At 60.9% G+C, this 24,536-nt stretch overlaps 2 protein-coding genes across 12 annotated transcripts in view; one reads left to right on the forward strand and one right to left on the reverse strand.

Moving 5' to 3' along the window:
- The window catches only part of LOC131398543 (splicing regulator ARVCF), a 48,589-nt gene extending 36,779 nt beyond the window's left edge, over nt 1-11,810 (reverse strand). For 3 of the 5 annotated variants that reach the window (XM_058532186.1, XM_058532183.1, XM_058532188.1), the window contains exons 1-2: nt 11,653-11,810; nt 6,454-6,507 (exon numbers count right to left, since the gene is read on the reverse strand). The gene's annotated coding sequence lies outside the window, so the exon portion shown is untranslated. Of the gene's footprint in view, nt 1-6,453; nt 6,508-7,075; nt 9,097-11,652 lie in introns of those variants that run through there. The other 2 variants (XM_058532190.1, XM_058532185.1) reach the window with 2 other exon arrangements.
- Nucleotides 11,811-15,873: 4,063 nt separating this feature from the next.
- The window catches only part of TANGO2 (transport and golgi organization 2 homolog), a 44,711-nt gene continuing 36,048 nt past the window's right edge, over nt 15,874-24,536 (forward strand). Inside the window, exons 1-2 of one of the 7 annotated variants that reach the window (XM_058532191.1) lie at nt 15,974-19,550; nt 20,231-20,378. In XM_058532191.1, coding sequence (XP_058388174.1) covers nt 20,290-20,378 — 89 coding nt within the window. In that variant the 5' untranslated portion in view covers nt 15,974-19,550; nt 20,231-20,289. Of the gene's footprint in view, nt 15,892-15,969; nt 20,379-24,536 lie in introns of those variants that run through there. The other 6 variants (XM_058532196.1, XM_058532193.1, XM_058532197.1 and 3 more) reach the window with 6 other exon arrangements.

A 24,536-nucleotide genomic window follows, 5' to 3' on the forward strand; every position in this document is an offset into this window, starting at 1 on the left:
GCATGTGGCCAGGGAGCTTAGAACACATTGTCTCAGCATCCTCCTCACTCCTATCCCTGGGCCTGGGCTGGGGCTCTCAGGCCTCCAACCACTTGTTGGTCTCCCTCCCCTCCCTGTCTCCTACACTCCTACATCCTGCCCCTCCCCTCCCGACCCTTGCTTTCCCCTTGCCCTGTCAGGCCTTCTGGACAGGGTCCTCAGGGCCCCACCTTCACCCATGGTGGGCAGACCGGGTGGCCCATGGCATGCTCCAAAGGGCCAACACCCTCAGCAGAGCCTCTGAACAGGGCAGGGGGTGGGTGCTGAGGTGCCTTAAGCCCTGGGCCTCCAGCTGGGTGCAGAGGAGCCTCGCTCTTACTCCCAGAGCCATCAGTGCACCCTCCCTGGGGGTCCTGACTGACCTCGGAGGTGATCATCTGTGGGAGTGCTTGCCCCACCAGGACTCCAGGCCTCCAGCCCCCACGGGGATCAGGGTGGGTGGGGGCTGAGGACAGGGCACCTGCAGTGCACAGTGCCACAAGGACAGGTGTCACCTCGCACATGCCAGCTGGGGCACCTGGGCTCCCCTTCTACAGATGAGTGAACGGGGACAGGTGGGCCCTCCCCGGAGGTGTGGCTCCCTGGACTGGCCACCTGCCCAGTGGGAGTCTGTCTCCTGTGCAGGTCCCCGGAATGGGCTGTCTAAAGATGGTGGGCTGGCCATCTCTCGGGAGAGGGGCTGTTTTGGGCACCCCCTTGGGCCACTCTCCCAGGTTTGGCTTAAGTCTGATAACCCTCCTCCAGGCTCTGCCCCCAGCAAACCCCCCGGCCCTGCCTGGACCTCCAGGCCAAGCCCAAGTTGTTTCAACACAGAAAAAGTGCTCTGGGCACGAGATGTTTACTACAGCAGCCCCGACTGGGGAGAGGAGCTGCAAACAGTCTGAATGTCCATGGGTGGAGGTGTTTCCCAAGCTCCTGGCTGCGGCGGGATACAGGCCCCAGGAACAGAGGGGACCATGCGTGAGTGCGTCCGGAAAGTGCAGAGCCCCGAGGGGAAGGGCCAGGTGTGTCAGAGGAGAGGAGAGGCAGGGACACAGTGGACATAGGCGGGAGGGGGTCGTGTTGGTGAACCATCTGGACACCCACACGGGAGATGGTGCCGAGGTGAGGGAGGGGGAGGGATCCTAACCCACACACTCCAACACACACAGAAAGCAGCTCCCTAGGAGCCCACGCAAGGACACGCGGTGCCGAGCTATGCGGATGACAGGCATGATTTCTTTTTCCCTCTTTTTTGTATTTTCTACATTTTCTATAAACAAGCACATATTGCTTTATAATTTTTTTTTTAAAGGCAAAACAGGGGACTCAGTGCTATGGTCACCGGATGTCTGTGGGTTGGTCTCGTGGCCTCTCCCTCACTCGCAGCCCCTGGGCACTCCCAGGGGAGCCTGCCCCTGCCAGATCCAGAAGGCACCTCTGCAGCATCACCAGGCCATGGCCTTGACCCGAGCCTGGCGTGAGGGGTCTGGGGGTACGGGAGGTGGCTCCTCCATGAAGGGAGATGCTGCTTTGTGAACAGTGGGCCTTGCCTGGGGCTGAGACCCCTCCACCTATGCCATTCAAGATTCCTCAGCGGTCCGGGCCTCAGTTTCCCCATCTGTACACTCAGTGCCCTCCCAGGCACTGTGGTCCAGATCCCATGGGCCAGGAAGGGCCATGGGGGCACTGGCATCTCCCTCCAGGGCACAGAGCAAAAGCCCCGGGGAGGACAACGACCGGGCTGGTAGCCATCTCCACAGCCTCATTATCTTGCAAAACGCAGAGAGCAGCAAATACATTCAGACGAGTGAATGGCCTGATTAGGATTTCACAGAGTGAAAATATTTTGAAAAGAAAAAGTTTAACTAAAGGCATATTTGAAATACCAAACTCATGGACTGCAAACGTTAACCTGGCAAGATGCACCGTGGGGGTGGGTGCCTCCCTCTCCCCACCCCAACACTGGGCAGCCTTTCCCGTGGGCGAGATGAGCCGGGGCCTCAGACTCCCCAAATCAGAGCTGCAGGGGGGTCGTCCCTGCCGCACAAGACCTAACTCCCAGGGTTGAGGGTCACGCTGGGACAGGGGATGCCCAGGGCCTGGGGGAAGGGAGGCCCCTCGGCAGCCTCACGGTCTAGGGGGCTCCACAGGCAGCTCCCCGGAGGACAGTCCAGGCAGCGGAACAAAACAGGACAAGCCCAGGGAACAGCCCAAAGCTGACTATGGCCGAGTGACAGCGAGAGGCCCCAAGGTGGCCACACGAGGCATGAGGGCGTGATGCTCTGGGAGGGGTGATGAGGCTGGGGGCCGGGGTCGGGGTCAGGGGTCAGCACACCAAAACAGCCCCTGTGGGCCTGCAGAGACGGCCCTGGAGGACCTGCGGACAGGGCACGGCTGGCGCGGCACCCTCTTGCCTGGTGGCTGGGCGATGTAGGCCTCACCAGGCTGGCCCCACTGCACCGGCCACGCCACCAGCCGCGAATCACCCCAAGTAAGGGATGGCACAGCCAGAAGCTGGCGCAGCACTCACGTTGTATCTGCGGCGGCCAGCACAGAGCACCACCAGTGCTGAGCCCTGCATGTGGCCTGTGGGGCGAGCAGAGCCAGGCTCTGAACCCAAGTCCTGCCGGGGAGAGTCTCCCTCCTGCCCGACCTGAGAGGCACAGGCACCAGGGGTCAGAAGGTGCTTGGGGCTTCCCTGGGGGCTGAGGTCTTGGCTCCTGCTTCTGACATTGAGTCCACCTGGGGAAGGACCCACAAGTCCAATCACAGAGGCCTCCGGACGTCTGGCTGACAGCAGCCCCCAGGCAAGATGGTGGCCGGCCGGCCGGCCTGCACCAGGCTCTCCAGCCATCTGACAAGATCGTTGCGTGGCAGACAGATTGGCAACCAAGACTCACCTCCCAGTCCCAGAGGATGAGATACAAACCAGATGTGGGAGTACCCGGCCTGTGGTGCCTCCACCTGGGGTCATGAGGAAGAGGCTAGTTCATCCCTCACAGCATGACAGAGCCGCCTGGACAAGGGACATGCACGTGTGAAAGCCCACCAACGCTAACATCAAGAGACCCACACCCTCCCTGCACAGTGGCTCAGTAGCTGTCTCCAGCCACAGGCCACACAAGTTACTCAAAGGCCCGATGCCTGCAAAGGGGCCCGGGCCACCTAGGGGGCTTCTGAGGAGGCCCCACCACAGCAGAGACCTGCTCTCAGTAATCAAGGGTGCTCAGCGGGGCTGCGAGAGTCCCAAGTCACAGGGAGACCAGAGCAGGACGTGCAGGGGCCTGCACACGCCACTAACCCACGCCAGGAGGGCCACTCCAAACAGTGTGAACCTCAGGTAAGTCCACAGACGTCCTCAGGAGGAGGGCCCCACAGAGGGGATCCAACACACACCCGCAGAGCGAGCGCGACTCTTGAGAACAAAGGCTGATCAAGGGGACGCTCCAATCTGATCTTTCTAAGGGGGCAGTGTGTGCCGGCTGAGGGCCAGGCGCCTGCCATGAGCCCCACAAACCCGAGGACACATAGGGCAACATTTCCAACTTCTGGTGACAGAAAGTATTCCTCAAGAAATAGTGCAGAGGGGCTGGCCCTGTGGCGTAGTGGTTAAGAGCGCGTGCTCCGCTTTGGTGGCCTGGGGTTCGCAGATTCAGATCCCAGGCATGGACCAATGCACCCACTCATCAAGCCACACTGTCGCGGCGTCCCACATATAAGATGGAGGAAGACTGGCACACATGTTAGCTCCGCAACAATCTTCCTCACCAAAAAAAAAAAAAAAAAAAAAACCGGTTCAGATACAACTGTATAAACAAAGATAAATCCTCACCTTACATTTATGTCAAAATAAATTCTAGATGGATGAAATCTGGAGTGTAAACCCTCACTAGAAATACCTACAGGAAAAGATCGATGTGCATTTACCTGGCTACAAGCTACGGAGAACGGTGCATAGAACAAGGGAATACCTAAAAGACAAAAAATTCAACAGATTTCACCACAAAACATGAAAGATTTCTGAACATGAAAACCATCGTAAACAAAAATTCAAAGGCTGAAAAAAACCTGCAGCAGGCAGACAGACAGGGGAGGAAATCATGGTTTCATGTGCCAAGACCACACCAATGGCTGAGAAACACTTCAAAACCCCAAGCAACCCTGGCACCGGGATGGCCATCACAGAAGTGTGGCTGTGCTCAGCAGCAAAGGCCACTTGCTGCCAAGGGGCAAGGCTGGGCAGGGGGGGTTCCCAAGAGGTGGTATCAGTGCTGGCACGGCTGTGGTGAAGGGCACCCACGTCCCCGGGCTGGGCATCAGTGTCACCCCCACACCACCTTCCAGCTCACCCTTCGCAGGGAGCCGTGCTGTTCACCATCATCTTGCAATTCCACCATTAGTCACTCCTTTCTCTATTCATTGCTGTCTCCTCATCTAGGCTGGAGACTCCCCCAGGGCGGGACTGGGCCTAATGTGGCTGCAATGCCCAGTGTCCAGCATAGAGCTCAATGAGCAACTGCTAAATGGCTGAAGGCCAGGATGGAGGATACATGGGTGCTTGCCATTAGCCCCAGTCCCGACTTAGTCCTGAGGCCCCCTCCCCATCCCCCTATTGATGTGGCCAGAGCCTCACCCCAGAGCCTGGCAGAGCAGGGAGCCCTGAGCCAGGGCCCAGGTTCTGCTTCCCAGTCTGTGAAACAGTCCCAGCCCAGAGCAGAGATGGCACAAATGCTGCCATCCATCCATCCAGTACCCACGGCAGACGTGAATAGTCAACCACCACGGCAAACAAGAATAATCAATCACCACACTTGAGAAGGGCAGGACAGACACAGGAGACAGGGAGAGGTAGAGAGAGGCAGAGAAAGGGCCAGAGAGAAACAGGAGGAGAGCAGGAGCAGGCTGCAGGGAGGGAAAAGCAGGGACAGGAAAAGAGCAAGCAACAAGGGAGAGTGGGCGAGAGCGGCGAGCAGCCTCCTGTAGACCGTTACCAAGCTGCCATTCGGTGTCTGGGTGGCCTGCCAACCTGAGGTGTGGGGGCCTACTAAGAGTTAAGGGAGATGGGAGCCAGCCTCCTGCCACCATGTCACCTGTGTCACAAGCAATGCCGCGTCCCAAGGCCTGGGCGCTCTGGCCCAGCGAGCCCAGCAGCCTGACCCTCTTCCTCCCAATCCAGAAGCCCCCGTGTGGCCCAACAGCCTGGCCACCAAGATGCTTGGCCAGACCCTCCTCCTCCTACACAGCCAGGCGGCAGCAGACCCCCCAGTAGCTTCCCACACCTGCGGTTCTGGGGAACAGACAAGGAAAAGCTGGGCCCCCCGCACCTGTCCTCTGTCTTACAGCCCTTGGCACAGGACACTCAGGTGTTGGGAGGCCTGGGGGCTCCTGGGTCTGTGGCCACTGCCTTCTCGCCACCACCAGAGCATGGCACTGACTGGGCCAGGCCCTCTGTGCTGGACACTCAGTGACATTCAGAATCCACGGGGCTGGGGTGGCAGAGCCTCCCATGGAGATAGTACCTGGTGGGGCAGGGGCAGACGGCCAGGCTGGGGACTGGGCACCTGCACTACAGGGACAAGAGTGACTGGGGCATTCTTATAAGCCACCACCACTCTGCAAATGCAACCACCACAGCAAACTGTCTCAAACCTGGGGGCCAGCAGGGCATACCTTCCCACCATTCAGAGGGTCCTGGGGGACACAGGGACCACTCAGCCTCTGGCCCTGCTACACTTCCTGGGCACCACACCTCAGTTTCCCTGGAGCTGTAACAGAGGCACCCACAAACACAGATAACGCCCAAGGCCAGGGGCCAGCACGCAACGCCCACGACTGTGATCAGGGCGGTCTCGTCGACTCGGCTACATGTTGCCCGTGGCTGCTTCCACCCTACAATGGCTGACTGGTGTGGCTGTGTGCGGCAAAGACGGCCCACAGCACCAAAACATTTGCTCTCTGGCCCTTTCAGACAAAGCCAGTCACGTGGCCGCAGGGCCCTCCTCCTGGTGCTCCAGGTGTGGGCCCACTGCCTGTCTCCCCGGGGCGGCAGGGACCACTCTGAGCTAAGAGCGGAGCTGGTTGGGCTGTGCCAATACCAGACACTGCCGCGGCAGGTGTCCAAGTCACGGTGGGTGAGGACCAGCCCCAGTTAACATGCTGGTCGGTCAGCCCCACTGCAGGCTTGTCCCCCAAGCCAGATGGCAAACCAGAGACTGTCGTCCACACTCAGGCCATCAGTGAATCCCAGCAGGGCAGTGAGAGGCCCCCACATCCAGCCCTGTCCAGCCCGGGGGGCTGTGCCCACTCAGCGTGAGGCTGACCAGAAGCACACACCGCCTGGGGCCACAGTCCATCCCTCTGTCAACCATACTTGCCCAGCCCACAAAGACACTCTGCTGTCCCATGAGGAGGGGACGTCCCCAGGTCACTTACCTGTCTTGAGGGGAGATCAGCATGTCCCGATGCCCATCCGGCCGGCTCCAGCTCCTGCAGGGAAACCAGAAGGCACCGCATGAGGCCAACCTTCCAGGCTAAGTCCTTTCTAGAAAAGGCCAGACCCCTGGCTGGGCACTGTCATCTCTGACCCCAAGGTCGTCCGGTGGAGTTCCCAATGCATCCCCACACACTCGTGCACACTCTCTCATCCCCACTCGACTGGGACTGTCACATCTGCACTTCACGCTGGGCCGCCAAGGTCCCTTGTGAGCGTTCCTAACGCTGTTGACTATCCTTCAAAAGTGCGATTGTTCCGACTTGTGGACTGATAACATTTCCCCCTTCCAGAAGGCCGGGCGTGCTTCGTCAGGGCAAACAGCAGAGCAGGGAGAACTCCCACACCAGGGTCCCACCGGCCCACGCAGGGGGTCATGGCCCCCCAGGGGTCTGCCCCAACACCCACCCGGCCCTGCTCCCCAAACCCGAACCCCACTCCTGCCCTGAAGGATAGGCCGCCTGCCTCTCCTGAGGCTCCCTGAGGCCAGCCCAGAACCCATGTCCCCACTAGGTGGGCAGCCTGGCTCCCCAGTCCCCAGGACCCAGAGGCTGGAGCTCTGACCAGGTGTGCCTCAGATGCAGCCCCCGTGGGCTTCCTGTCTCTGTCGATGGCCCAGGGGACACATTCTCTCTTGTTGTATCCAGGCCTGAGGGTGTTGCCAGAGCGTTTGTGTTGTATCACTGAAAAACAGGGTGGCACAGACGGGGGAGGGTCTGGGCTGCAGATGGGAGGCCATCTCTAGGGGGACACAGGTGATAAGATGCTCTCCCCTCGGCTGTATGGTGTTTTCCAGACCGTTCCGAGCCTCTGTCCCATCGTCCTTTGTGCACATGGCCCATTTGGGGGCCCCGAGGGTGGGTCTCTCTGCCTGACAGTAGCCCCTTCATCATGGGCAGGGGCTTCAAGTCACGGTGGGATTGTGGAGGGGTCAGGATGTGAGGGGGCCAGAGGCAGGGAAGAATGGGGGGCCCAAGCCAGGCGTATGTATGCATATCCATGTGCGTGTGCACATACTCACGTGTGTGCCTGGGAGGGCAACTGTGGTTGGGAGTCTGCCCACCCACTGCCACCCTCGTCCCCCATGGCAGAGGGGCCACTGTTCTTGCCGTGGGGTCTGAGGCTCAGGAATCAGCTTTGCTGAGAATGTAACATTTCTGGGACACTTCTGCTCTTGGCTTTAACTGTTCACACAGGTTTTGTCCCACCAAGAACTCTGTGCCTTTCTTATCAGTTCTGATAACTGCTGGCCTCTCCGCAGTGCTGGCCTCGCGCGGGGCCTCAGGCAGCCCTGGCTGTGCACCCTCATCTCCTGCCTCTCACAGGTACCTTGGGTCAGCCCAACACCCCATTTTGCAGAGGGGGAAACTGGGTCCAGGATCTGAACTCAGGTCCTCCCGCCCCCAGTCCCGCAACTACTCACCAACCCAGCAGGGATGTGCGGCCACAAGAACATGCTCCCTCCTCCTGGGGCTCCGGCCACACCGAGAACTCCACAAATGCAGAGGAGGGTCAGTAGTAGACACCAGTGTGGGGGAGTGGGGGCACCTGCAGGCCTGGGGTCCCAGTGAGAGCTTTCTGTATGAGGAGGGTGGGAGCCGGGGGAGTGGGAGGGTCTAGGGAACACAGGGGTGATGATGGCAGGGGAGGTGTGGGTCTCTGTCCCCAGGACGCCCTTGTCATAGGGCACTGTACAGGTTGGGAAGGGGCAGAGCCTGACAGGGGCCCTGGGGCAGTGGACAGACGGACAGATGTGAAATATGAAGGTAGAACCAGTGATGGGATTTGTGACAAGAAGGCAGGGGCTACCTGTCTTGCGGAGCCCTTCTCAACATCCCCTCAGCGCTAGTTTACAGGATCTGCAGGCACTCGCCCAGCCAGGGACCCCAAACCAGGAGCCTAGGGGCCCAGGGAGCCAGCAGACCCCTTATGGGGCTCCATCTCCAAACAATGACAGCCCCAGGAAGAGGAGCAACCCCACTGGCTCCACCAGCCTGGGCCTACTCTTGCCATGGGCCCCATGCTGGGGCTCCCTGCAAGTCTGTCCAGTTCGCCCCCAGCCTTGGAAAGGCCTGCTGCCTCTCCACCTGGGGCAGGAGTCCAGCCCAGGCCGCAAGGGCCAGCCATGCAGCCAGACCAGCAAGCTACAGACCTGTCATGTCTGACACATGAGGCAGCTCCCAGAGACACAGAGTCCAGAGGAAGGATGTGGCCTGGGCTGGGCGGGCAGCTCAGGGCTGTGGCAGGTAGTGAGGAGCCCAGGTAAGGGTCACACAGGCCTGCCTGCGAGCTGGTGCTACACTAGAGCCTTGCGTCCAACTCTACCACGGCAAATCCTGACATGCTCTTCCAGGCCAGTGGTCACTCTGGGTGCGTCGTGAAAACGCACCCACTTCTGCTGTACCCTCTCACTTCACAGACAGGACGCTGAGGCAGAGAAAGGCACAGCCTCACCCTGAGTGGCTGGCTCGGAGTCCTCACCGGGGACCCCTGGGCAGTCGTAGGGCAGCCCATGGAAGCAGAGGTGTCTGGCGCACACGCTGGGAGGAGGTCTCACTCCCAGGGTCCTGCACGGTCCTTGCCTGCGCCCGAGCTGGACGACTCTGCCATCACCCACTGTCAGCCCTCAGGTCTCCCACTGCCTGCACCAAGGGTGGTGAGGGGCGCCGGGGGCGGGGGCGGGGGGGGATGGGCACGTGCAACTCTCCAGCTCCACACCCTGGACAGGAAGCCTGGAGAAAGCAGAGCTCTGGCCTCCCCACCGGGTGCCTCAGGGAGGGTCCCTGCTGTATGGGGAGGCTGGGTGGAGCCCACTCGGCTTGTTGTTGCTTTGCTAGAGGCTGTGGACCCCTCATGGTCCACTGGGGCAGTGGGAAGGGCCTGCGTCTGACACAGGGGAGGGGTGGGAGAGGGGGAGCCATGTGGGTGATGTGGGTGTCCACCAGCTCTGGGATCATCTTTCTGACCTGACCTGTGAAATAGGCCAAGATACGCAGCCCTCCCAGTCGGGAAGGCCCACGAAGGGATTTCTGACTCTGCCCACCCCCCCCCACCCCTAGTTACTCCCTAATTCTGGGGCTCCTGCAGAGTGGCCCAGTGACTCATTCCAGTCTTGATGTAAGCTGGCGGGAAAATAACAGATGCCTTCCCCAACTTGAGCCACCATGGGGAAGTTCCCAGAACCCCACAGCGCTGGCCCCCTCCCTCCCTCTGCTGCGGCCAGGCCAGGCCACAGGGCAGATGCTAGGGGCTGCCTGAGGCTCTAGTGTACCTGGTGTCCTTGCCGCCTAGCTGTGCTACAGTTCCTAGCTCCTCTCGGAGGCAGAGGATCCCACTGCTTGTGCCCCTGGGCCCGTCTCTTGGGGTGAAGGGAACGCAGTGAACCCACCTTGAACCCTTGTGCAGCACAAACAGGGATGGAGGTGCAGTCACACCCTCACGGAGCCTAGGAGAGGCCAAGGGACCCCTGAGACCGGGAAGAGACCTGAGGATTTACCTCTGGGAGGGGTGACACGCAGCCCAGACATCGCGGTGGGCAGCTCTAACTTACCAGGGCTCAGGGCTGGACCCAGTTTGCCTAGGCGGGACTTGGTCAGTGGGGACTCAGGTCTGTGCAGAAAAGCCTGTGAGGAAGAGCAGGGCGGGGGCTGGCTTGGCTGTGCTCCCATGACCCTCCTCCCAGGCCAGGACTAGAGTCCCTGAGGACAGCGAGTGCTCTGTGCCCAGTGCTGTGCTGGGTGCTGGTGGACCACACACCTGAGGGCATGGGGTGGCCAGGGACAGACACAATACTGTGGACGATGGGACAGGGGCGGCTGAGGGAAAGCACACATTGTGGATTCGCAGCCACATATGCTGTGGCTGGACCACCTGCTCAGGAACCGACGGGCCACAGGCCCAGCATGCTGGGCAGTGGGCTCTGACGGTCCCCTGTATCCGGCACTGTCCCAGGTCCAGAGAAACACTGAGCACAGGACAGGCAAGACCTGCTCAGAACGGGCAGCCTCTGGCTAAGGCCTGGATCTGGGAGTGGAGGCAGAGGGAGTCACTGCTGGTGGAGGCTCCCAGCGCACCCCCGGTGTGCGTCCTCATGCCGCATGAGGGCTTAGCCACTCATCCTCCAACCTCCTGGGGTTATTAATCCTGGCCTGGTGTGTGTCCTGCACAGTGACGTGTGGGTGGACACAGGGAAGGGGTACAGTGAGGCGGAATCGCCTGAGGTTACATTAAGAGTGTATGCTAAGGGAGGAAACTCCGTTGGGGCAGTTCTTTTCTTTTCCTTGTTTTTAGACACACCTGGATCTAAAGGGAGAGGGGAGCCAGAGCCTCCGGGCTCCGTCTTCACTGTGATACGTTCGCACAGGTTAAAAATGGTGACACGTCGTAAGAACCCAATATTTAATTACGTAAAGATTAGAATGGGAAGGCTGGAAATCTCGGCCTGCTCGCCCAGAGCGACACCTCAGCAAACCCAGACTGCACACCACTCTGAGTGGGGAGGATGCGCCTCCACCTGGGCCCGGTGTCTCACCAAGGAGGCGAAGAGGTGGTGGGGGGAGTGGGGGGCCCAGGTGGGGACACGGGGCAGGGACTCCGGGCGGCGTCCCCTCCCCCGTCCTCTAGGCGGCGGGAGCAGCACGGCGCGGGGACATCCCTTTGGCCGGGCCGGGCCCCCGTGCTTCCTGGCGGCGCACCGCCCCAGTAAAGTTCCCCGGCCCCGCCGGCCCTCCGGCCGTGGGAAAGTTTCCATGGCTGCCCGGCCCCGACTCCAGGCGCCCGGCGTCGCGCGGGGCAGACACGGCTGCGGGGTCCGACCGCTTCTCGGCTGGTGCGCGCGATGCGGGGCGTCCCGGCCGGGTCGGGCAGGGCCCTGAGGCCGCGCACAAAGGGACTCGCCCCCGCCGGTCCAGGGTCTCGCGCACCTGGGGGCCAGCGAGGTGCGGGTGGGGCGGAGCCAGGCTCCGATCCCCGACTCCGATCGCCCCCGACCCCCCACCGGACCTCGACTCCCAGCCCAGGACCCGCCCCGACCCCGACCCCTGCCCGCACCGCAGCCTGGATCCCGGACTTCTGGCCTCGCCCCAATCCTGGCGCAGATCACAGGCTCCAACCCCCGGACCCCGCCCCCGGCCCGAGCCTACCTGGAGCGCCGCGTGGGCGGCTCCGCAGCGTGGCCCTCGCCCCCAGACAGGCGTCCCTGGGATCTTCGGCGCGCGGCGTCCTCAGGGCGCGGCACCGGTGGCTGTCCGTGGGGCCTCAACTCGGGCCGGTGCGGGGGCGAACCCCTCCCGGGCCAAGCGCGCAGCCTCAGGGTCAGCCCTCCCCGCCCCTCGCACGGTCCGTGCGCAAAGCGGGCCTGGCCGGCGACGCGACCCTCCGCCCCGCCCCATCCGACCGCGAATATTCCCATTGGTCGGGAGCCCGGCGCGGCCCGGCAACCGGCGCCAATTGGACGGACGAGGGGAGACTCCGGCTTGTCATAGGGCCCCCGGGATGTCCATCCCGGCCGAAGACCGGCCCCTTCGTGGAGTGGCCGAGGCCCGGGCACCTGCCGGGACCGCTGCTGCGGCGGCGGCGGCGGCGGCGACGGGGGCCGTGGAGCCGCCCCATCCTGGTCGCCTTCGGGGACGTCCCCGGACCGTCTGGCCCCGACCCGGGGTTGGCAGACCCGGCGCCCCTTCTCTGGACCCCGGCTACGTTGCCTCCATTACCACCCCCAGTGCGCGGGTATCCTTTTTCAGCGCCTGCTGTTCGCCGGGCGCTGCGCGCCGCGCCCTCCGGTCGACATTAAATTGTATTCCTCACACAACCCGCGAGGGAGAATTCTACTGCCATCCCATTTTATAGATGGATAACTGAGGCTCAGAAAGGTTCTCACTTGCTTTAGGTCACCAGGGCTCCAACCCAGTATGTCTGACCCCGGGGTCTGGGGGCTCTTCCACCCTCATCGCCCCACGGTTCCCATAGCGGAGGCAGAGGTGCCGCCTTGGCTCAGCGAGGCTGGAGTGGGTGGAGGCCTGCAGTGTTTCCGAGGGCAGGAAAGGACCCGTCAGACACTTTGGGCTCCGCCCACCCTGCAGGGCGCCACCGAACTGTCTGTCCTCCCCCACCTTCTCCATCACATCGCCAAGGATCTGGGCCTGGAGAGGAGAAATTTGTGCGTTTATCACCCCCTTCCCCTTTCTGGTGTCCCATTTTCTCCACCCTACCTGCGTCATGGAGGAACACTGTGGGCTTCAGCCACCTGAGTTGAGTTTAGCAAAGGTTGTATTTCCCTGCCAGGTGGGGAGCAGACACCTGGTTTCTTCAGTGACAGAGCGCACACGTGTGACCAAAAATGGGACCGTTACCCTAGGCAAGCTCTGCTTAACTTTGTGGTGTGGAGGGAACCAGCAGGGATGCTGCCCATTGGGGCTTGTTTTAGGGGAGATGGCCCCTTGACCAGTGACCCTGGCTCATGCTTGGTTCTAAGCCTTTCCTGCCCTGGTTTTACCCAGATTTGACCAGATCCTCAGCTTACCATATTCCCCAAGGCCACCCAGGGAGCCACGCCAACCATGACAGTGCTGACAAGGGGGACCAGACATTCATGTCTTGTCCATCCACGTCAGGAGTCCAGTGTGTTCACCTAATAGTTGCTTGGTCAGAGCAAAGAAAGGGAAGTGACTTGGGGCCAGAACTCATCACTGGTACCACTACTGGGTCTCCCTGTGCCCTGGCATACATGGCAAAACGATCCCAGCAGCCTTCCAGGGCTAAGCAGCCACCACCAATCAACTGGAGCTGGCACTTGAGGTGACAACCATTTGGCTCCCTGGTACAGGGATGTTGCTTGAAGCTTGGGGTGCGCAGAATAAAGTGTCTCCCTCTGGAACACCAGGGCCCCCATGAGCAAGATAGTTCTCATCCCAGGGAGCCTCACCATCGGTGACATTCTGGCCCAGATGCCCTGTGAGCTGGGGTGTTCTCTTTCCTACATTTAGGAGTGGAGTTAATTAGCCCAATGGTCCCTACAGATCTCTCCAAGGGCATCGGGCCCTGGTCCTCCTGCAGCCCCACCTCTCACAGTGACCTTGTGGTCCAGCACCATCTCTTCCCCACACACTTGCTGTTGGGGGCAAGAGGGGCTGAACAGACCTCTGCTGAGAGCAAAGGGGAGAACTGTGCACCCAGATCGGCCCAAGTGAATACGGCCCCCTCCCTCTCATTCCCACCTGCCACTCCCGACAGGGTTCCAGAGACCTGTCTGCTCCCGAGCTGGATCACCAGCTGCATAGGGAGGAATGGGGGGACAGCACCAGTTCCAAGAGGACTCAGGGCCACTGTCTGGCATTGGGCCCACCATGACCCAGCCTGCAGATGGGGGTCAGAAACAGTCAGAGAGCAGAGGAGATGGCCTCCACCACTCGATCACTGCCACAGGGACCAGGAGCCCAGTCTGTTCCCTCTCTCCCACCCTCTCTATCCAACTACTGGCCAGCTCTCTAGGGATATCCCTGGGGCACGTGAGGAAAGCTACACAGAGAAAAAGGTTTCAGCTGGAGATCAGGAAGAACTTCCCAACAGTTGTAGATGTTCTGAGACCAAAAGGGTGGCCACTTATGGTAGTAAGCTCCCCATCTAAGGACATGTGTAATTAGAGGTGGGATGGCAGTGAGTCCCTTGCAGCCCTGAGACTGTCTGATCTGGCTCTATTGCGATGGGGAGATCGTGGCTGGGGGTGAGACAGCCCAGGGCCATATGCTGCTCTCTGTGGCAGACTAGGATTTGAATCTCCATCCCGCCCTCGAGACTGCATCCCCCTTTGCAAGCAATGGGAAAGCACTGCTCACGGGGGCTCTGCCAATCTGTATCCCACTCCTCTGAGGTGTGTGGCCCAGTGGTTAGGGGTAGACCACTTTGCAGCTGCTGCCCCATACCCCAGGGTATGGTCACTTGCCTCCAAGCCCCAGGTCCTGTTTATCTGAACCACCATCTCTTGGCTGGACTGCGTGGTCCAGCTGCACAGACGGAAATCACTGGCACCAGTCCAGCACGATTCTGCTGCTGGATTACAGGAGGGAGGATCATGTGTCTCGCTGGGTCTGCCGCCTACTGGCCATGAGTTGTGTGGGCATCCAGAGTCCTGGGTTCCCGTGCCTGCAGAGGGCTTCTGTTGGGTTCCCGGAGGAACACAGATGAGATGGCACAAGAGTGGGGTGAAATGGGCCTTCAGGGGTGTCATGCAGGCTTGGGTTCAACTCTTGCCTTTGCTGATTACCAGCCAAGCCCTTCCACTCCCTGAGCCCCAGTTTCCCACATGGCGTCAGTGCTCCAAGTCAGGGTCAGGGCACCCAGGTCTTCAACACAGGGCTGTGGAGCTAATCCAGCTACTGCCACTTGCGACCTTTGTTGACTTAAAGCAAGTGACGTAAATCCTCTGAGCCTTGGTGTTGACATCCATAAAATGGCATGAATGAGAGCTGTGTGCTGGAACACTGGGTTTAGAGTGCTTAGCACATTGTTATTACCCTTTATATAACTCTCATCCTTGCCATAGTTTGCTGAGTGCCCTTTGGAGCAAGCCCTGGGCCTCTGACTCTCCACTTACCCTGCACTTAGGCCCCAGACACAGCCCCGAGGCCAGCGGGGGCAGAGAGCTGAGTGAATGCCTCTGTCCTGTTGGGAGGGCCCTAGTCAGTGCCCCTTCCTGGCTGGTGCTCACTTGCTCAGTACAGATCAGGCTGGGCCAGCCCTTCATCCTTGGTCCTGGACCTGCAGAAAGGACAGCCTCAAGGTGGGCCCAAAGGCTACGCAGGCTGGCTAGGGCTGGAGTGCCTGGTCCGGGGGCTGTGCTGAGCAAGGCAGGGATGTCAAGGAGTCAGCGTTGCAGTGGGGAGGAAGGCCAGGTCCAGAAGCCAGGACTGGATGGACGGGGAGGGGCAGACCAGGACCCAGCCTGAGGGGTGGGTCTGGAAATGAGCATCCCTGTAGCACTTCCAGCGAGGACACCGTGGGCAGGCGACCGATGGCCGCCCGGAGCTCAGGCCGCGGTCCTGACGTGTCCGCCAGGGCATGGGCTCGGGGCGGCTGCAAGCGCTGCGACTTCCCGCGGGGTCCCCAGGGCCGGGACGCCGAGAAGGCCGGGAAGGCCGCGGGGGTCACGCGGCGCCCGAACACCAACGCGGCGCAGAGGCTTAGGGCAGCCCCGGGGCGGGGCGCCTGGCGGGCTGCAGCCCCCGAGCGACAGAGCGCGCGACCAACGGTGCCCAGGGTTCAGGCGCGTCGCCCGCCCTCGCCGCGCGGCCCAATGGCGAGCGCGCAGACGGTGGCGGGGGTGGGGCCTGGGCGGCGGCGGCGGCGCGCGGGCGCGGCACCCGGAAGTCGGCGCGGCGGAGGCGGTGAGTGCGAGGCTGGTGGCCCGGGCCGGCGGAGGCAGTTCCCGCGGGCGGCCGGGGCTCGGGGGAGTGGGGCTCCGGGTGCACGGGCAGGACGGGGCCGCAGCTCCCGCCGTGCCTCAGTTTCCCCTTCTCTAGGCGTGGAACGGAAATCTAGCGGCCGAGCCCGGGGAGTCCCAGCCGAGCCCGGGGAGTCCCAGCCAAGCGCGGCGGCAGGAGCGCCCTGCGCGTCCCTGGAAGACATTCCCGGTGGTCCCGGCCGGAATGGGGTGCGGGGCCGCTGGCAGGCGGAGCCTGGCTCGCTGTGGGGAAGCAGACTGGAGGGAGCTGCGTGGTCACTGCGGGGTGGTGGGCCACGGCCTCGTCCGCTCCGAGCCCTGAGTCACGCTGCTGCCTCCCCGCGTCTTGCTGCGGGGGCAGCGGGGTGATCGCTGATGCCTGTCTGGGTAGGCAGCAGGTGCTGGGTCATCCCGGCGCCTGGACACGGCCTTCCTGGGGTGGCTCGGGGAGTCAAACCCCTCCCTCGAGGGCGTCAGGGGTGGGGGCAGGGCAGGGTTGTGCCCAGGGCAAGGCCTGCCCAACAGCTGGCCTTGGAGACCACTTCCACGCCCCCAGCACCTCTCATGCTTCCTCACTCCGGGCCGCAGCTAGAGTGAACGTCCTGCTCTTAAACCTCAGGCCCCCTTCCTCCAAACGGGATGTCACATGCTCAGCACAGGCGGGGCCTGGCCTCCTGCTCTGGGCCTGCTGACCGCTGTTTTGTTGCTGCTGTTTGAGCTCAGAGCCCTCTTCCATGAGGCAGATGTGATGTGATGGCAGCTGTAAGGGGTGCCTCCAGCTGGTAGCCTTCAAAAGTACTTTCTCGCACTTGCTTGTTAATCCTTTGGGCAACCTTTTGGGGCATGTGTTCTTTGGCCAAATGCTGTGAAGAATACTCAAGCTGAGGGACAGATGGTGTTCCCAAGGTCACTCAGAGCCAGGCCAGCTCCTAGTGGCTCTGCTCCTCCTGGGCCCGTCTCCTGGAGCCTTCCTCATCAGGTGACTGGTCAGGTGGGGTGGGGGCAGCTGGAGAGGGTGGCTGTGTTGTGTTGGCAAGTGGACACACCAGAGCTTCTGTCCCCCTCCACATAGCCCCCCGGGATCTCAGTGCTCCCGTGGGGCAGAGTGAGTTGTCCTGGTGCTCCCACCCCTGCAGGCCTCTGACCATTCACCTCAGTCCTGTGGCTTCATGTTACTGGCATGTGCGCATGCCCCTTGGTCCAAGGGCGTGTTTATGTTACTGCAGGCCCCTCGGTCCAGGCCTGTTCCAGCGTGTTTGACAACAGCCCTTCTCCAGATGAATGCAGCAGGCTATCAGCTCTGCCCCAGCCGCCCAGCCCCTCAGCTGTTACTGCTTCATGCTTCCTCTGTGTCATTTGTGAGCTGTCGTTTTGATCATGTTTCACCGTGGGTGTAACCATGGGCAGTGTCCTGGGGACTCATTCTTGTACAGGCTTCCACCCCAGGGGGCAGACTCTCTAGACACACTGTGGATGCTGCTTCCGAAGACATCCATGGAGAGAAACGGCCTGGGGCAGGGGGACGGAGAAGGCCTCTGGAAGTGGGGCCACGCTTGTCGTTGACGCTCCAGATGTGTGAGAACTGGGTCCATCTGCTGCTAAGATGTCAGTCGGCACGTGAGGGCAGCACCACACAGTCTGGCATCTGTCGATCTGGACCATGGGGTTTGGTGATGGGCTTCATGAAAACAAGGTCGCCTCAGATCCAGTGAGCTGCTCTTTTTGGGTTATCAGTGCAGCTTTTTCCTTTTTCTTTCAGTTTTTTTTTTAGATTGCAAAACAATATATGCACACTTAAGAGTAAAAAAGTCTGGCCTCGTCTCCTGGTGCTGCTAACACTCGGGGTGCGTCCGTTGAGGTCTTCGGGACCATGCTAGCTTTAAGAGCTTGCTTTTATCCTCTTTTGAGGGGTTAGTGGGAGTGGTCTTTCCTTCTTTGTTAATCCCATGGGCCACAGGGGCCACTGTGAGGCTGAGCTGGCCCCTGGCTTGTAGAGAATCCCATTGTTCCTGCCAGGAGGAGCCGAGGAGCTTTCTGTAATGCTCACTGTGTCCCTCATTTGTGCTGCTCCTTCGAACTGTGAAGGGACAATGATACTTGGTGTGAGGCTGAATTAGTGCTCCAAAATGTCTCAAAGATCTTAGGAGAGAGTATAACTGTAGAAAATTTGTCATGGTGAAATGCCAAACAGCAAAGCGTAGATTGTGGAGCTCTCAGTCGCCAAGCGGGGAGGAAGGTGGAGTGCTGCAGGGCTGGCTGCTCAGAATACTTACAGATGTCAGGGCTTTCTCAGCCAAGGCCCTGGGAACAGCGACACTGTGTTCCCATGTGTGTTTACCTCCTCTGCTGGCAGCCGCTGGGAGGATGTCACACGTCAGGCAAAAAGAAGCTCATGCTTTCCAGCTCCAACCCTGGGGGCTGCCACAGCGACAGCGTGGCCGCACGGGGTGGGGATGGGTTACCTGACTTCTCAGCCCTGCCTCTTGAAGCCCGAGGGACCCCAGCCTTTGCACAGCCTCTCAAGACCAGATGGATGGGCTGGCTGGCCTTAAAAATGTACTCCCAAATGTGTAAAGTGCTTGGCATAACGAAACGGGGCTGCAGATTCTAGGGCCCAGTTAACCCTTGTCCAGAGCCTTGATGTGTGCAGGTCTCCGGGTAGGAGACAGATTTCACGTGAACTGGGAGCCTCACTTTCTTGAGTATCTTGGCCCCCTCGGCCCTGTGTTCTGGTGAAAATACCTCCCTTGCGTGCGTCCCTGTCATTCATTGCTGCATCCTGACTTGGTGCATCTCCCCTCCGACCAGATGCCCTGTTTGCCTTTTTAGTTGACAAAGGAAAGAGTTCCTGCTGAGGGTGCAGGCCCCCCTTACCTCGTCGCCCCCGGTTGTCAGATGTGGCTTCACTCTCCACTCAGGCGGGTGGCGTTGTGCAGAGCTCACAACGGCCCAGCTGTGCTGGGTGCTCCTCTGAGGCCTTTTCAGCCAGGGCTGAGTCCGTTCTTGTCCAGTCTCCCGTGCACAGCCTCTTCTTCCGGCCTTTCCTTCCTCGCCTCCCCCGGCCCAGAGGGACATCTTGAAGCCGGTGGGGGAAGGGGGGCACAATCTGTCCACTTGCTTCTGATGCGCAGCTCTTGTGAATGGACAGCCTGTTTTGCCCTGACACAGAACATGCCTACCATAAGAGTGTGCACGTTTCAGGTGTCTGGCTCTGTGGATTGTGTGGTGAGTCCAGCCACGCGTTGTGTAAAGCCACATGTCTCCCTTGTGTCCCCGTTGTCCCCTAATCCAAGTGTTCCTGCCCTGACTTCTGTCCACACGGATGAGTGCAAGTGCCGAGTGGTGTGCTCTCTCCTGGCTGGGGCCTCCCGCTCTGCCGCACGCTGCTTGGGTGCACGAACACCACTGTGATGGACACAGGGTGGCTTCCAGTTCCGCGCTGCGGACTTGCTTGTCTGTGTCACTTCATGGACCCGAGCGCCTGCATAGCACTTGGCATAGTGAGTGGGGTCGGGTGTGGCACGCTCAGAGTTTTAGAAGATTCTGTGGATAGCCAAGAGGGAGACTTGCCTTCCGGATACTAGAGTGTGTGCTGAAGCTAAGGTACTTAAGCCCGTGTGTCAGGGGCCTGGTGACACATGCAGAGCCCTAGGGGCCATGTGACTGGATGTCTAAAGTGTGGCTCAGGTGGGGCAGATGACCTGCCGGTGGCTGGGATGCATGGGGGATCTGTACCTCCTACCACTCACACAGGCAGACCACAGCCAGATCCAAGAAGTAAGCTAAACCACAACCATACAAGGAAGTCAAGAGGAGGGGCTCTTACTTCAGGACAGGGAGGGTGAACGCTGTGCAGTAAAGATAAGGAAACTCGTGGTGAAATAACAGACCGTTTCTGGTAGGGAGCACCCCAGGCAAGGCTGCAAGGAGTAGGGATGCTGGGAGGAAACGTTTGCGGCTCGGAGAGCAGTCGGGGCGTGCCTGCCTACACCACGGCAGCCGCGCTGCAGATCAGTGAGACAGCGGCCTAGATTCAGTACCCAAACCAGGGACTCGTGGACATGGGTGTGCAGGTGGCCATTAGACACGCAGCCACTGGGGGATGCCATGGTGAGGGTGTTTCCTGCCACCAGAGGGTAAGCAGCGGCAGGTTCTGGTGCCATTGGGGGACACCCCCTCTCATGGCAGGCAGTACCTTTTTTGGAGGGAGTTGGGCTGGGTCTGTTCATTTAAGAGCATCACCCTCTGACCAAGCCATCCTGCCTCCTGGGTCTCTGTCCTAGGAAGGTCCTCAGCCCATTTGCAAAGCGTGTGCACGGGGAGGAAACTTGACAGGACCGAAATGCCAACCAGAGCCAAGAGGCAGAGTGAAGGCACATGTCCCCTGGGAAAGCAGGGCAGCGGTGAGCAGGCTGGGGATACTGTCTCTCGGTGAGAGTGGATGTGCACGGCCAGTCTGGGGAGACGGGGGCTGGGGAATCCTGCGTGTGTGATAACCCCACAGCACGCACCTGTGCTTTGCTGAGAAAGGTCTGGAAGCACACAGCCGACTGGAAAAGGGGCTTTTGTGTGACTCGTATAGTTGGAAACTTTCCAGATGAAAGTATGCTCCTGGATGACTTGGGAGTGGGGACCATAACCACAGATCCCACTGCCCTCCGGGAGCTGGCCGGTCGTGGCAGCAGGAGACATGGAGCCTTGGGCTGGGGCATGGAGTGGCCAAATGGAGTGGGTGGACGATTAGGCCGCAGGCATGAGAGGATGGGGTGGGCTGGGAGGAAGGGAAGAGGGCAGGCCCTGGGTGCAAACACCAGAGGAAGAGGTACTGCTCATCACAGGGTGGGTGGCCCGCCCAGTCAGTGCATGATGCCTGTTAGCCCCCGGGGCAGGGTGAGGCCAGCAGCCAGGTGGGGTCTGGATTGCGGAAGAGGAAGACTTGACCAGTGATCACCCCCAGCAGTGCTGAGGTCTGCCCTGTCCCCCTGCGGGGTCCTTCCTTATCTGGGCTGGTGGTAACAATGGGGCCCTGTCAGTCTGGCCCTCGGGCCCCTTTTGGCCCCTCTCCCAGTGAGCCTTACCCTCCCTTTCACCCACCCGTCTCTGCACCGGGCTCTGGGGCCCAGGGAAGCAGATCCTCGCCATTGGTCAGTGGTCATGGACCCGTTCATCCAGGCGCCAGGCCTTGTCCCCACATGGCCCTCGTCTGAGCCACTGGAGCCATCGCTGCATCTCTTGGTGTGTGGCCCTGACCCACCTTTGGCCATCTTTGTCTGCCTCTGTCTGCGTCGTTTTTCATCATGCTCTTGTTAGATGCCACAAGGAGTGAGGTTTGGGGCTTGCCTCAGCTGAGGAGCCTGGTCCTTCTGAAAGAGGCAGCTTACCTGGCTCCCTTTGGCTGTCAGGTTCTTCTGGAAGGCAGGGGAGGAGGAAGGAGGCCTTGGCTGGAGAGGGCGGTTTCAGAGGCTGTGGGTGAGTAGGTAGGACGGAGCACGCCAGGAGAACTCTCGAAAGCATTATGAGCAGATGGGCCGTGAGCGCCTGGAAGGCTCCTGTGCCTCGCAGCCAGCGCTGTGTGCTAAGGATGCCGATGCTGATCCGTGGCCTGTCCTTTCTGTCTTGCCGGATTCCCAGGTGGTTAGACCAGGGGAAAGTGGGACGCATAGAGGTGTGATCTGGGAAGAGTTCCACTGGCTTTCTTAGAGAGGCCGGGAAGCCCTTGGCTTTGGTTTGAAGAGGGCTCTTTTGCTTCACACCTTGCAGGTCCTTCTGGCTGGTGCTCAGCGGAGCTGAGGGACTGCAGGTGTGTGCTGGAAGCACAGGCCCTGCACTGGACACGTGGTCACCCTGCATCTGCGCGGGCTTCAGGTGGAGGACCTGGCAGAGGTGCACACTTAGGCTTGGTGGAGGCCCCTCTGGGGAACACAGTCCTTCCCTGGCTGTTTCAAGGCAGGCCAAGGTCGTAGCAGGAGCTCCGGGCCGAGTGACGGGCAGGCAGTGGCGAGTGGGCAGCTGGGAGGTGTGGGTGCGCTGGTCTCATCCGTGTACGTGCAGCCGCACACACCTGCCCAGCCTACGTCACAGTCTCTGGGCTGAGGGCCTTTGTTGCGGTCTTATGCCATGCTGGACGCTGTCAGAGAGAACACACTTCCAGGGCTGCAGCCTTCCTGTTCTCATCAGGACTTCCTGTTCATCCCTATTTAGTTCCAGAAAAGTTCTGGGTAGTTTTTTGAAACAGAGTTGTCACTTGGTCAAGCTCACAGAAGTCAGTTTTTTACGTGAAATCTTGTTTGTGACAAGGATTACCTGGTCATCATGTGCAGCTAGGGGCAACTGTGTGAGCCGAGGGACGTGGCATTGCAAGGGAGCCACGGTGAGGGCGCTCTGCAGGTGTGGAGCTTCAGCAGCCGCCGTGCCGCCTCCTCCCCAGCAGGGCTTCCCTGGTTTTCTCTTCGGAGCAGCGCAGGCCACAGTAGGCGTCCCTGTGGGGCCTCGCAGTTAGTGTGAAGTGACATGCTTCCCCTGCAGCAGTGAGAAAGATGGCTTTTCTCCTTGTCTGGGCTCTGGAACCCACTGCTGTGCTGCACCAGTGTCTTGGACACTTGTCGGGGCGTTCAGCCATCTCACAGCCTCCGCTCTCCAGCCTCACGTTTGGCCCCTCAGACTGCTGTCCATGTGGCTTCCTCTCCTTGACCTGAGCCACCGTCTGGGGTCTTGCATCCCTGTGGGCCCGTCTGAGGCCTGGACACACCCCTGTGTGCATGGCAGTTGTAAGAAGCACCCCCAGTGGAACCACACCTGGGCACGGTGACTTCTCACTGTGGCCAGGAGGGGGCTGCTGCCCTATCACCAGCTTTCCCAGGGGTTTCTAACCCTTGGGGAGGGTCGGCTACAGGGAGAACAGCGAGGCCAGCAGGGCCACGTGGGAGGCATGCTGGCTTCCAAGTGTTTCTGCAATGTGGCTGAGTGGAGTGGCTTGTGGATGTACCAGGGTGGTGCCAATGTGCAGAGCCTGTGCTGGGGGCATCCTGGCCTTCTAGGGGCCTACCTGGGAGCAGATGCCAGGTTGGGGAGGCCCACTTGACCCCAGCACCATATATGTGCCCACTCCTTCACCCCAAGTACAGCCTGGCCTGGCCTCCTCTAGGTCAGCGTGTTGCCTGCCCAAAGACCCAAGTTCTGTGACACGTGCCCCATTGCGTAGGGCCCTCCTTTCCATGGCCTGGGTTGCCTGGCTGCCATCGCAGTTGCTGTGAGGCCAAGTGAGGGTAAGGGAGGGGATGTGAGCCCCTTACAGCTGGAAAGGACAGGGGTGTGACATCTAACTGCCATCCGCAAGCCTGGCCGGCTGTGCACATGGCTGTGGTGGCCTCCTTGGCCCGTGGGGTCAGGCAGCGCCCTGGGTGCAGGGCGCAGAGGTGGGGCGTGGCTTCCTGCAATGCTCGGACGCCACCAGGCATCGTCCACCTTAAGACGTCCACCCTTTGGTTGCCAAGGCCCGTGGGCAAGTCTCCTGGTCTGACCCCGCAGGACTCTCCTGCCTTCCTCTTCTGTGGGCTGGCTCTGGCCCCTGGCCCTCGGGGACAACCCCAGAACCCTGCATGGCCCTGACTTCTCGGGCTACCATGGGCGTGCAGACACTCCACCAGGGCCTGGGCCTGCATGTGGGGCTCCAGGTGGAGGTGGGGACAGACGGGGCGGGGACCTCACCGAGAAAGCCAGGCATGCTTCTGCCCGGGACGCTGCCCTCCCCACACATTTTCCCAGCTCAGATGCCCTTCAGGGTGAGCTCCTCTTGACAAGCGCAGATGCCTCTTGGCGAGGTTGAGCCCTGGCCTCCCCTGGCAGGGTGGGACCTGTTGAAGCCCCTCCGCCTTGCCTTCCCACTCTGCGGCTGTGGAGCTGTGGGAAGCAGAGGGGAACGTTTTCTCAGCCCCTCAAGTGACTGGGGCAGGCAGGTGCACAGCAGCGGGGGCAGAACACTGTTTGCCACCATGGGCAGTTCCAGCCACCCGCCTGCCCTGTGCCCACCCCGTGCTGCAGTGACCAGGGCGACAATGGCTGTATCCAGGCTTGCTCTTGGAGCCCTGAAAGTCAGCAGGAGTGAGAAGGGGGCCCAACGAGCAGGGTTGTCCCGGAGGACTTCTCCAGGCCCTGCAGAGGGTGTCGGAGCTCTGTGGTGGGCCTGGGTGGGGGCACGCTGGGAGAAGGGCCTGCACCCACAGGACCTGTTGGGAGTTTGCTCAGGGAACATACGGGGCCTAGGCGGAGGGGGTGCTGCGGTGGTGGGAAGTGAAGCTGGGAAGGGAGGGGCCGGTGGGCAACGGGCCTGGCTTGAGTGGGGGGCGAGGGATTGGAGAGAAAGGCAGTTCCTGATGGTCCCCTCCCCAGGGGCTGGCTTTCCTCTGGTCCTTCCCTCCCAATGACTGCGTCTTCGTCAAGGCCGCAGCCCTGGGCTCTGTATCCACACTTCGGGCGCCAGGCTGCCTAGAGACCCTTTGGTGCCCTGCCTTCTGACCACAGGGCCCTCCCCACTGCCGTTTGGAGGGCTGGTCTGCCACCCACCCGGGCCGGCTAGGATGACGAGGTCCT

Source organism: Diceros bicornis, chromosome 35, assembly GCF_020826845.1.
Source record: "Diceros bicornis minor isolate mBicDic1 chromosome 35, mDicBic1.mat.cur, whole genome shotgun sequence".
NCBI classification, from domain to species: Eukaryota; Metazoa; Chordata; class Mammalia; order Perissodactyla; family Rhinocerotidae; genus Diceros; species Diceros bicornis.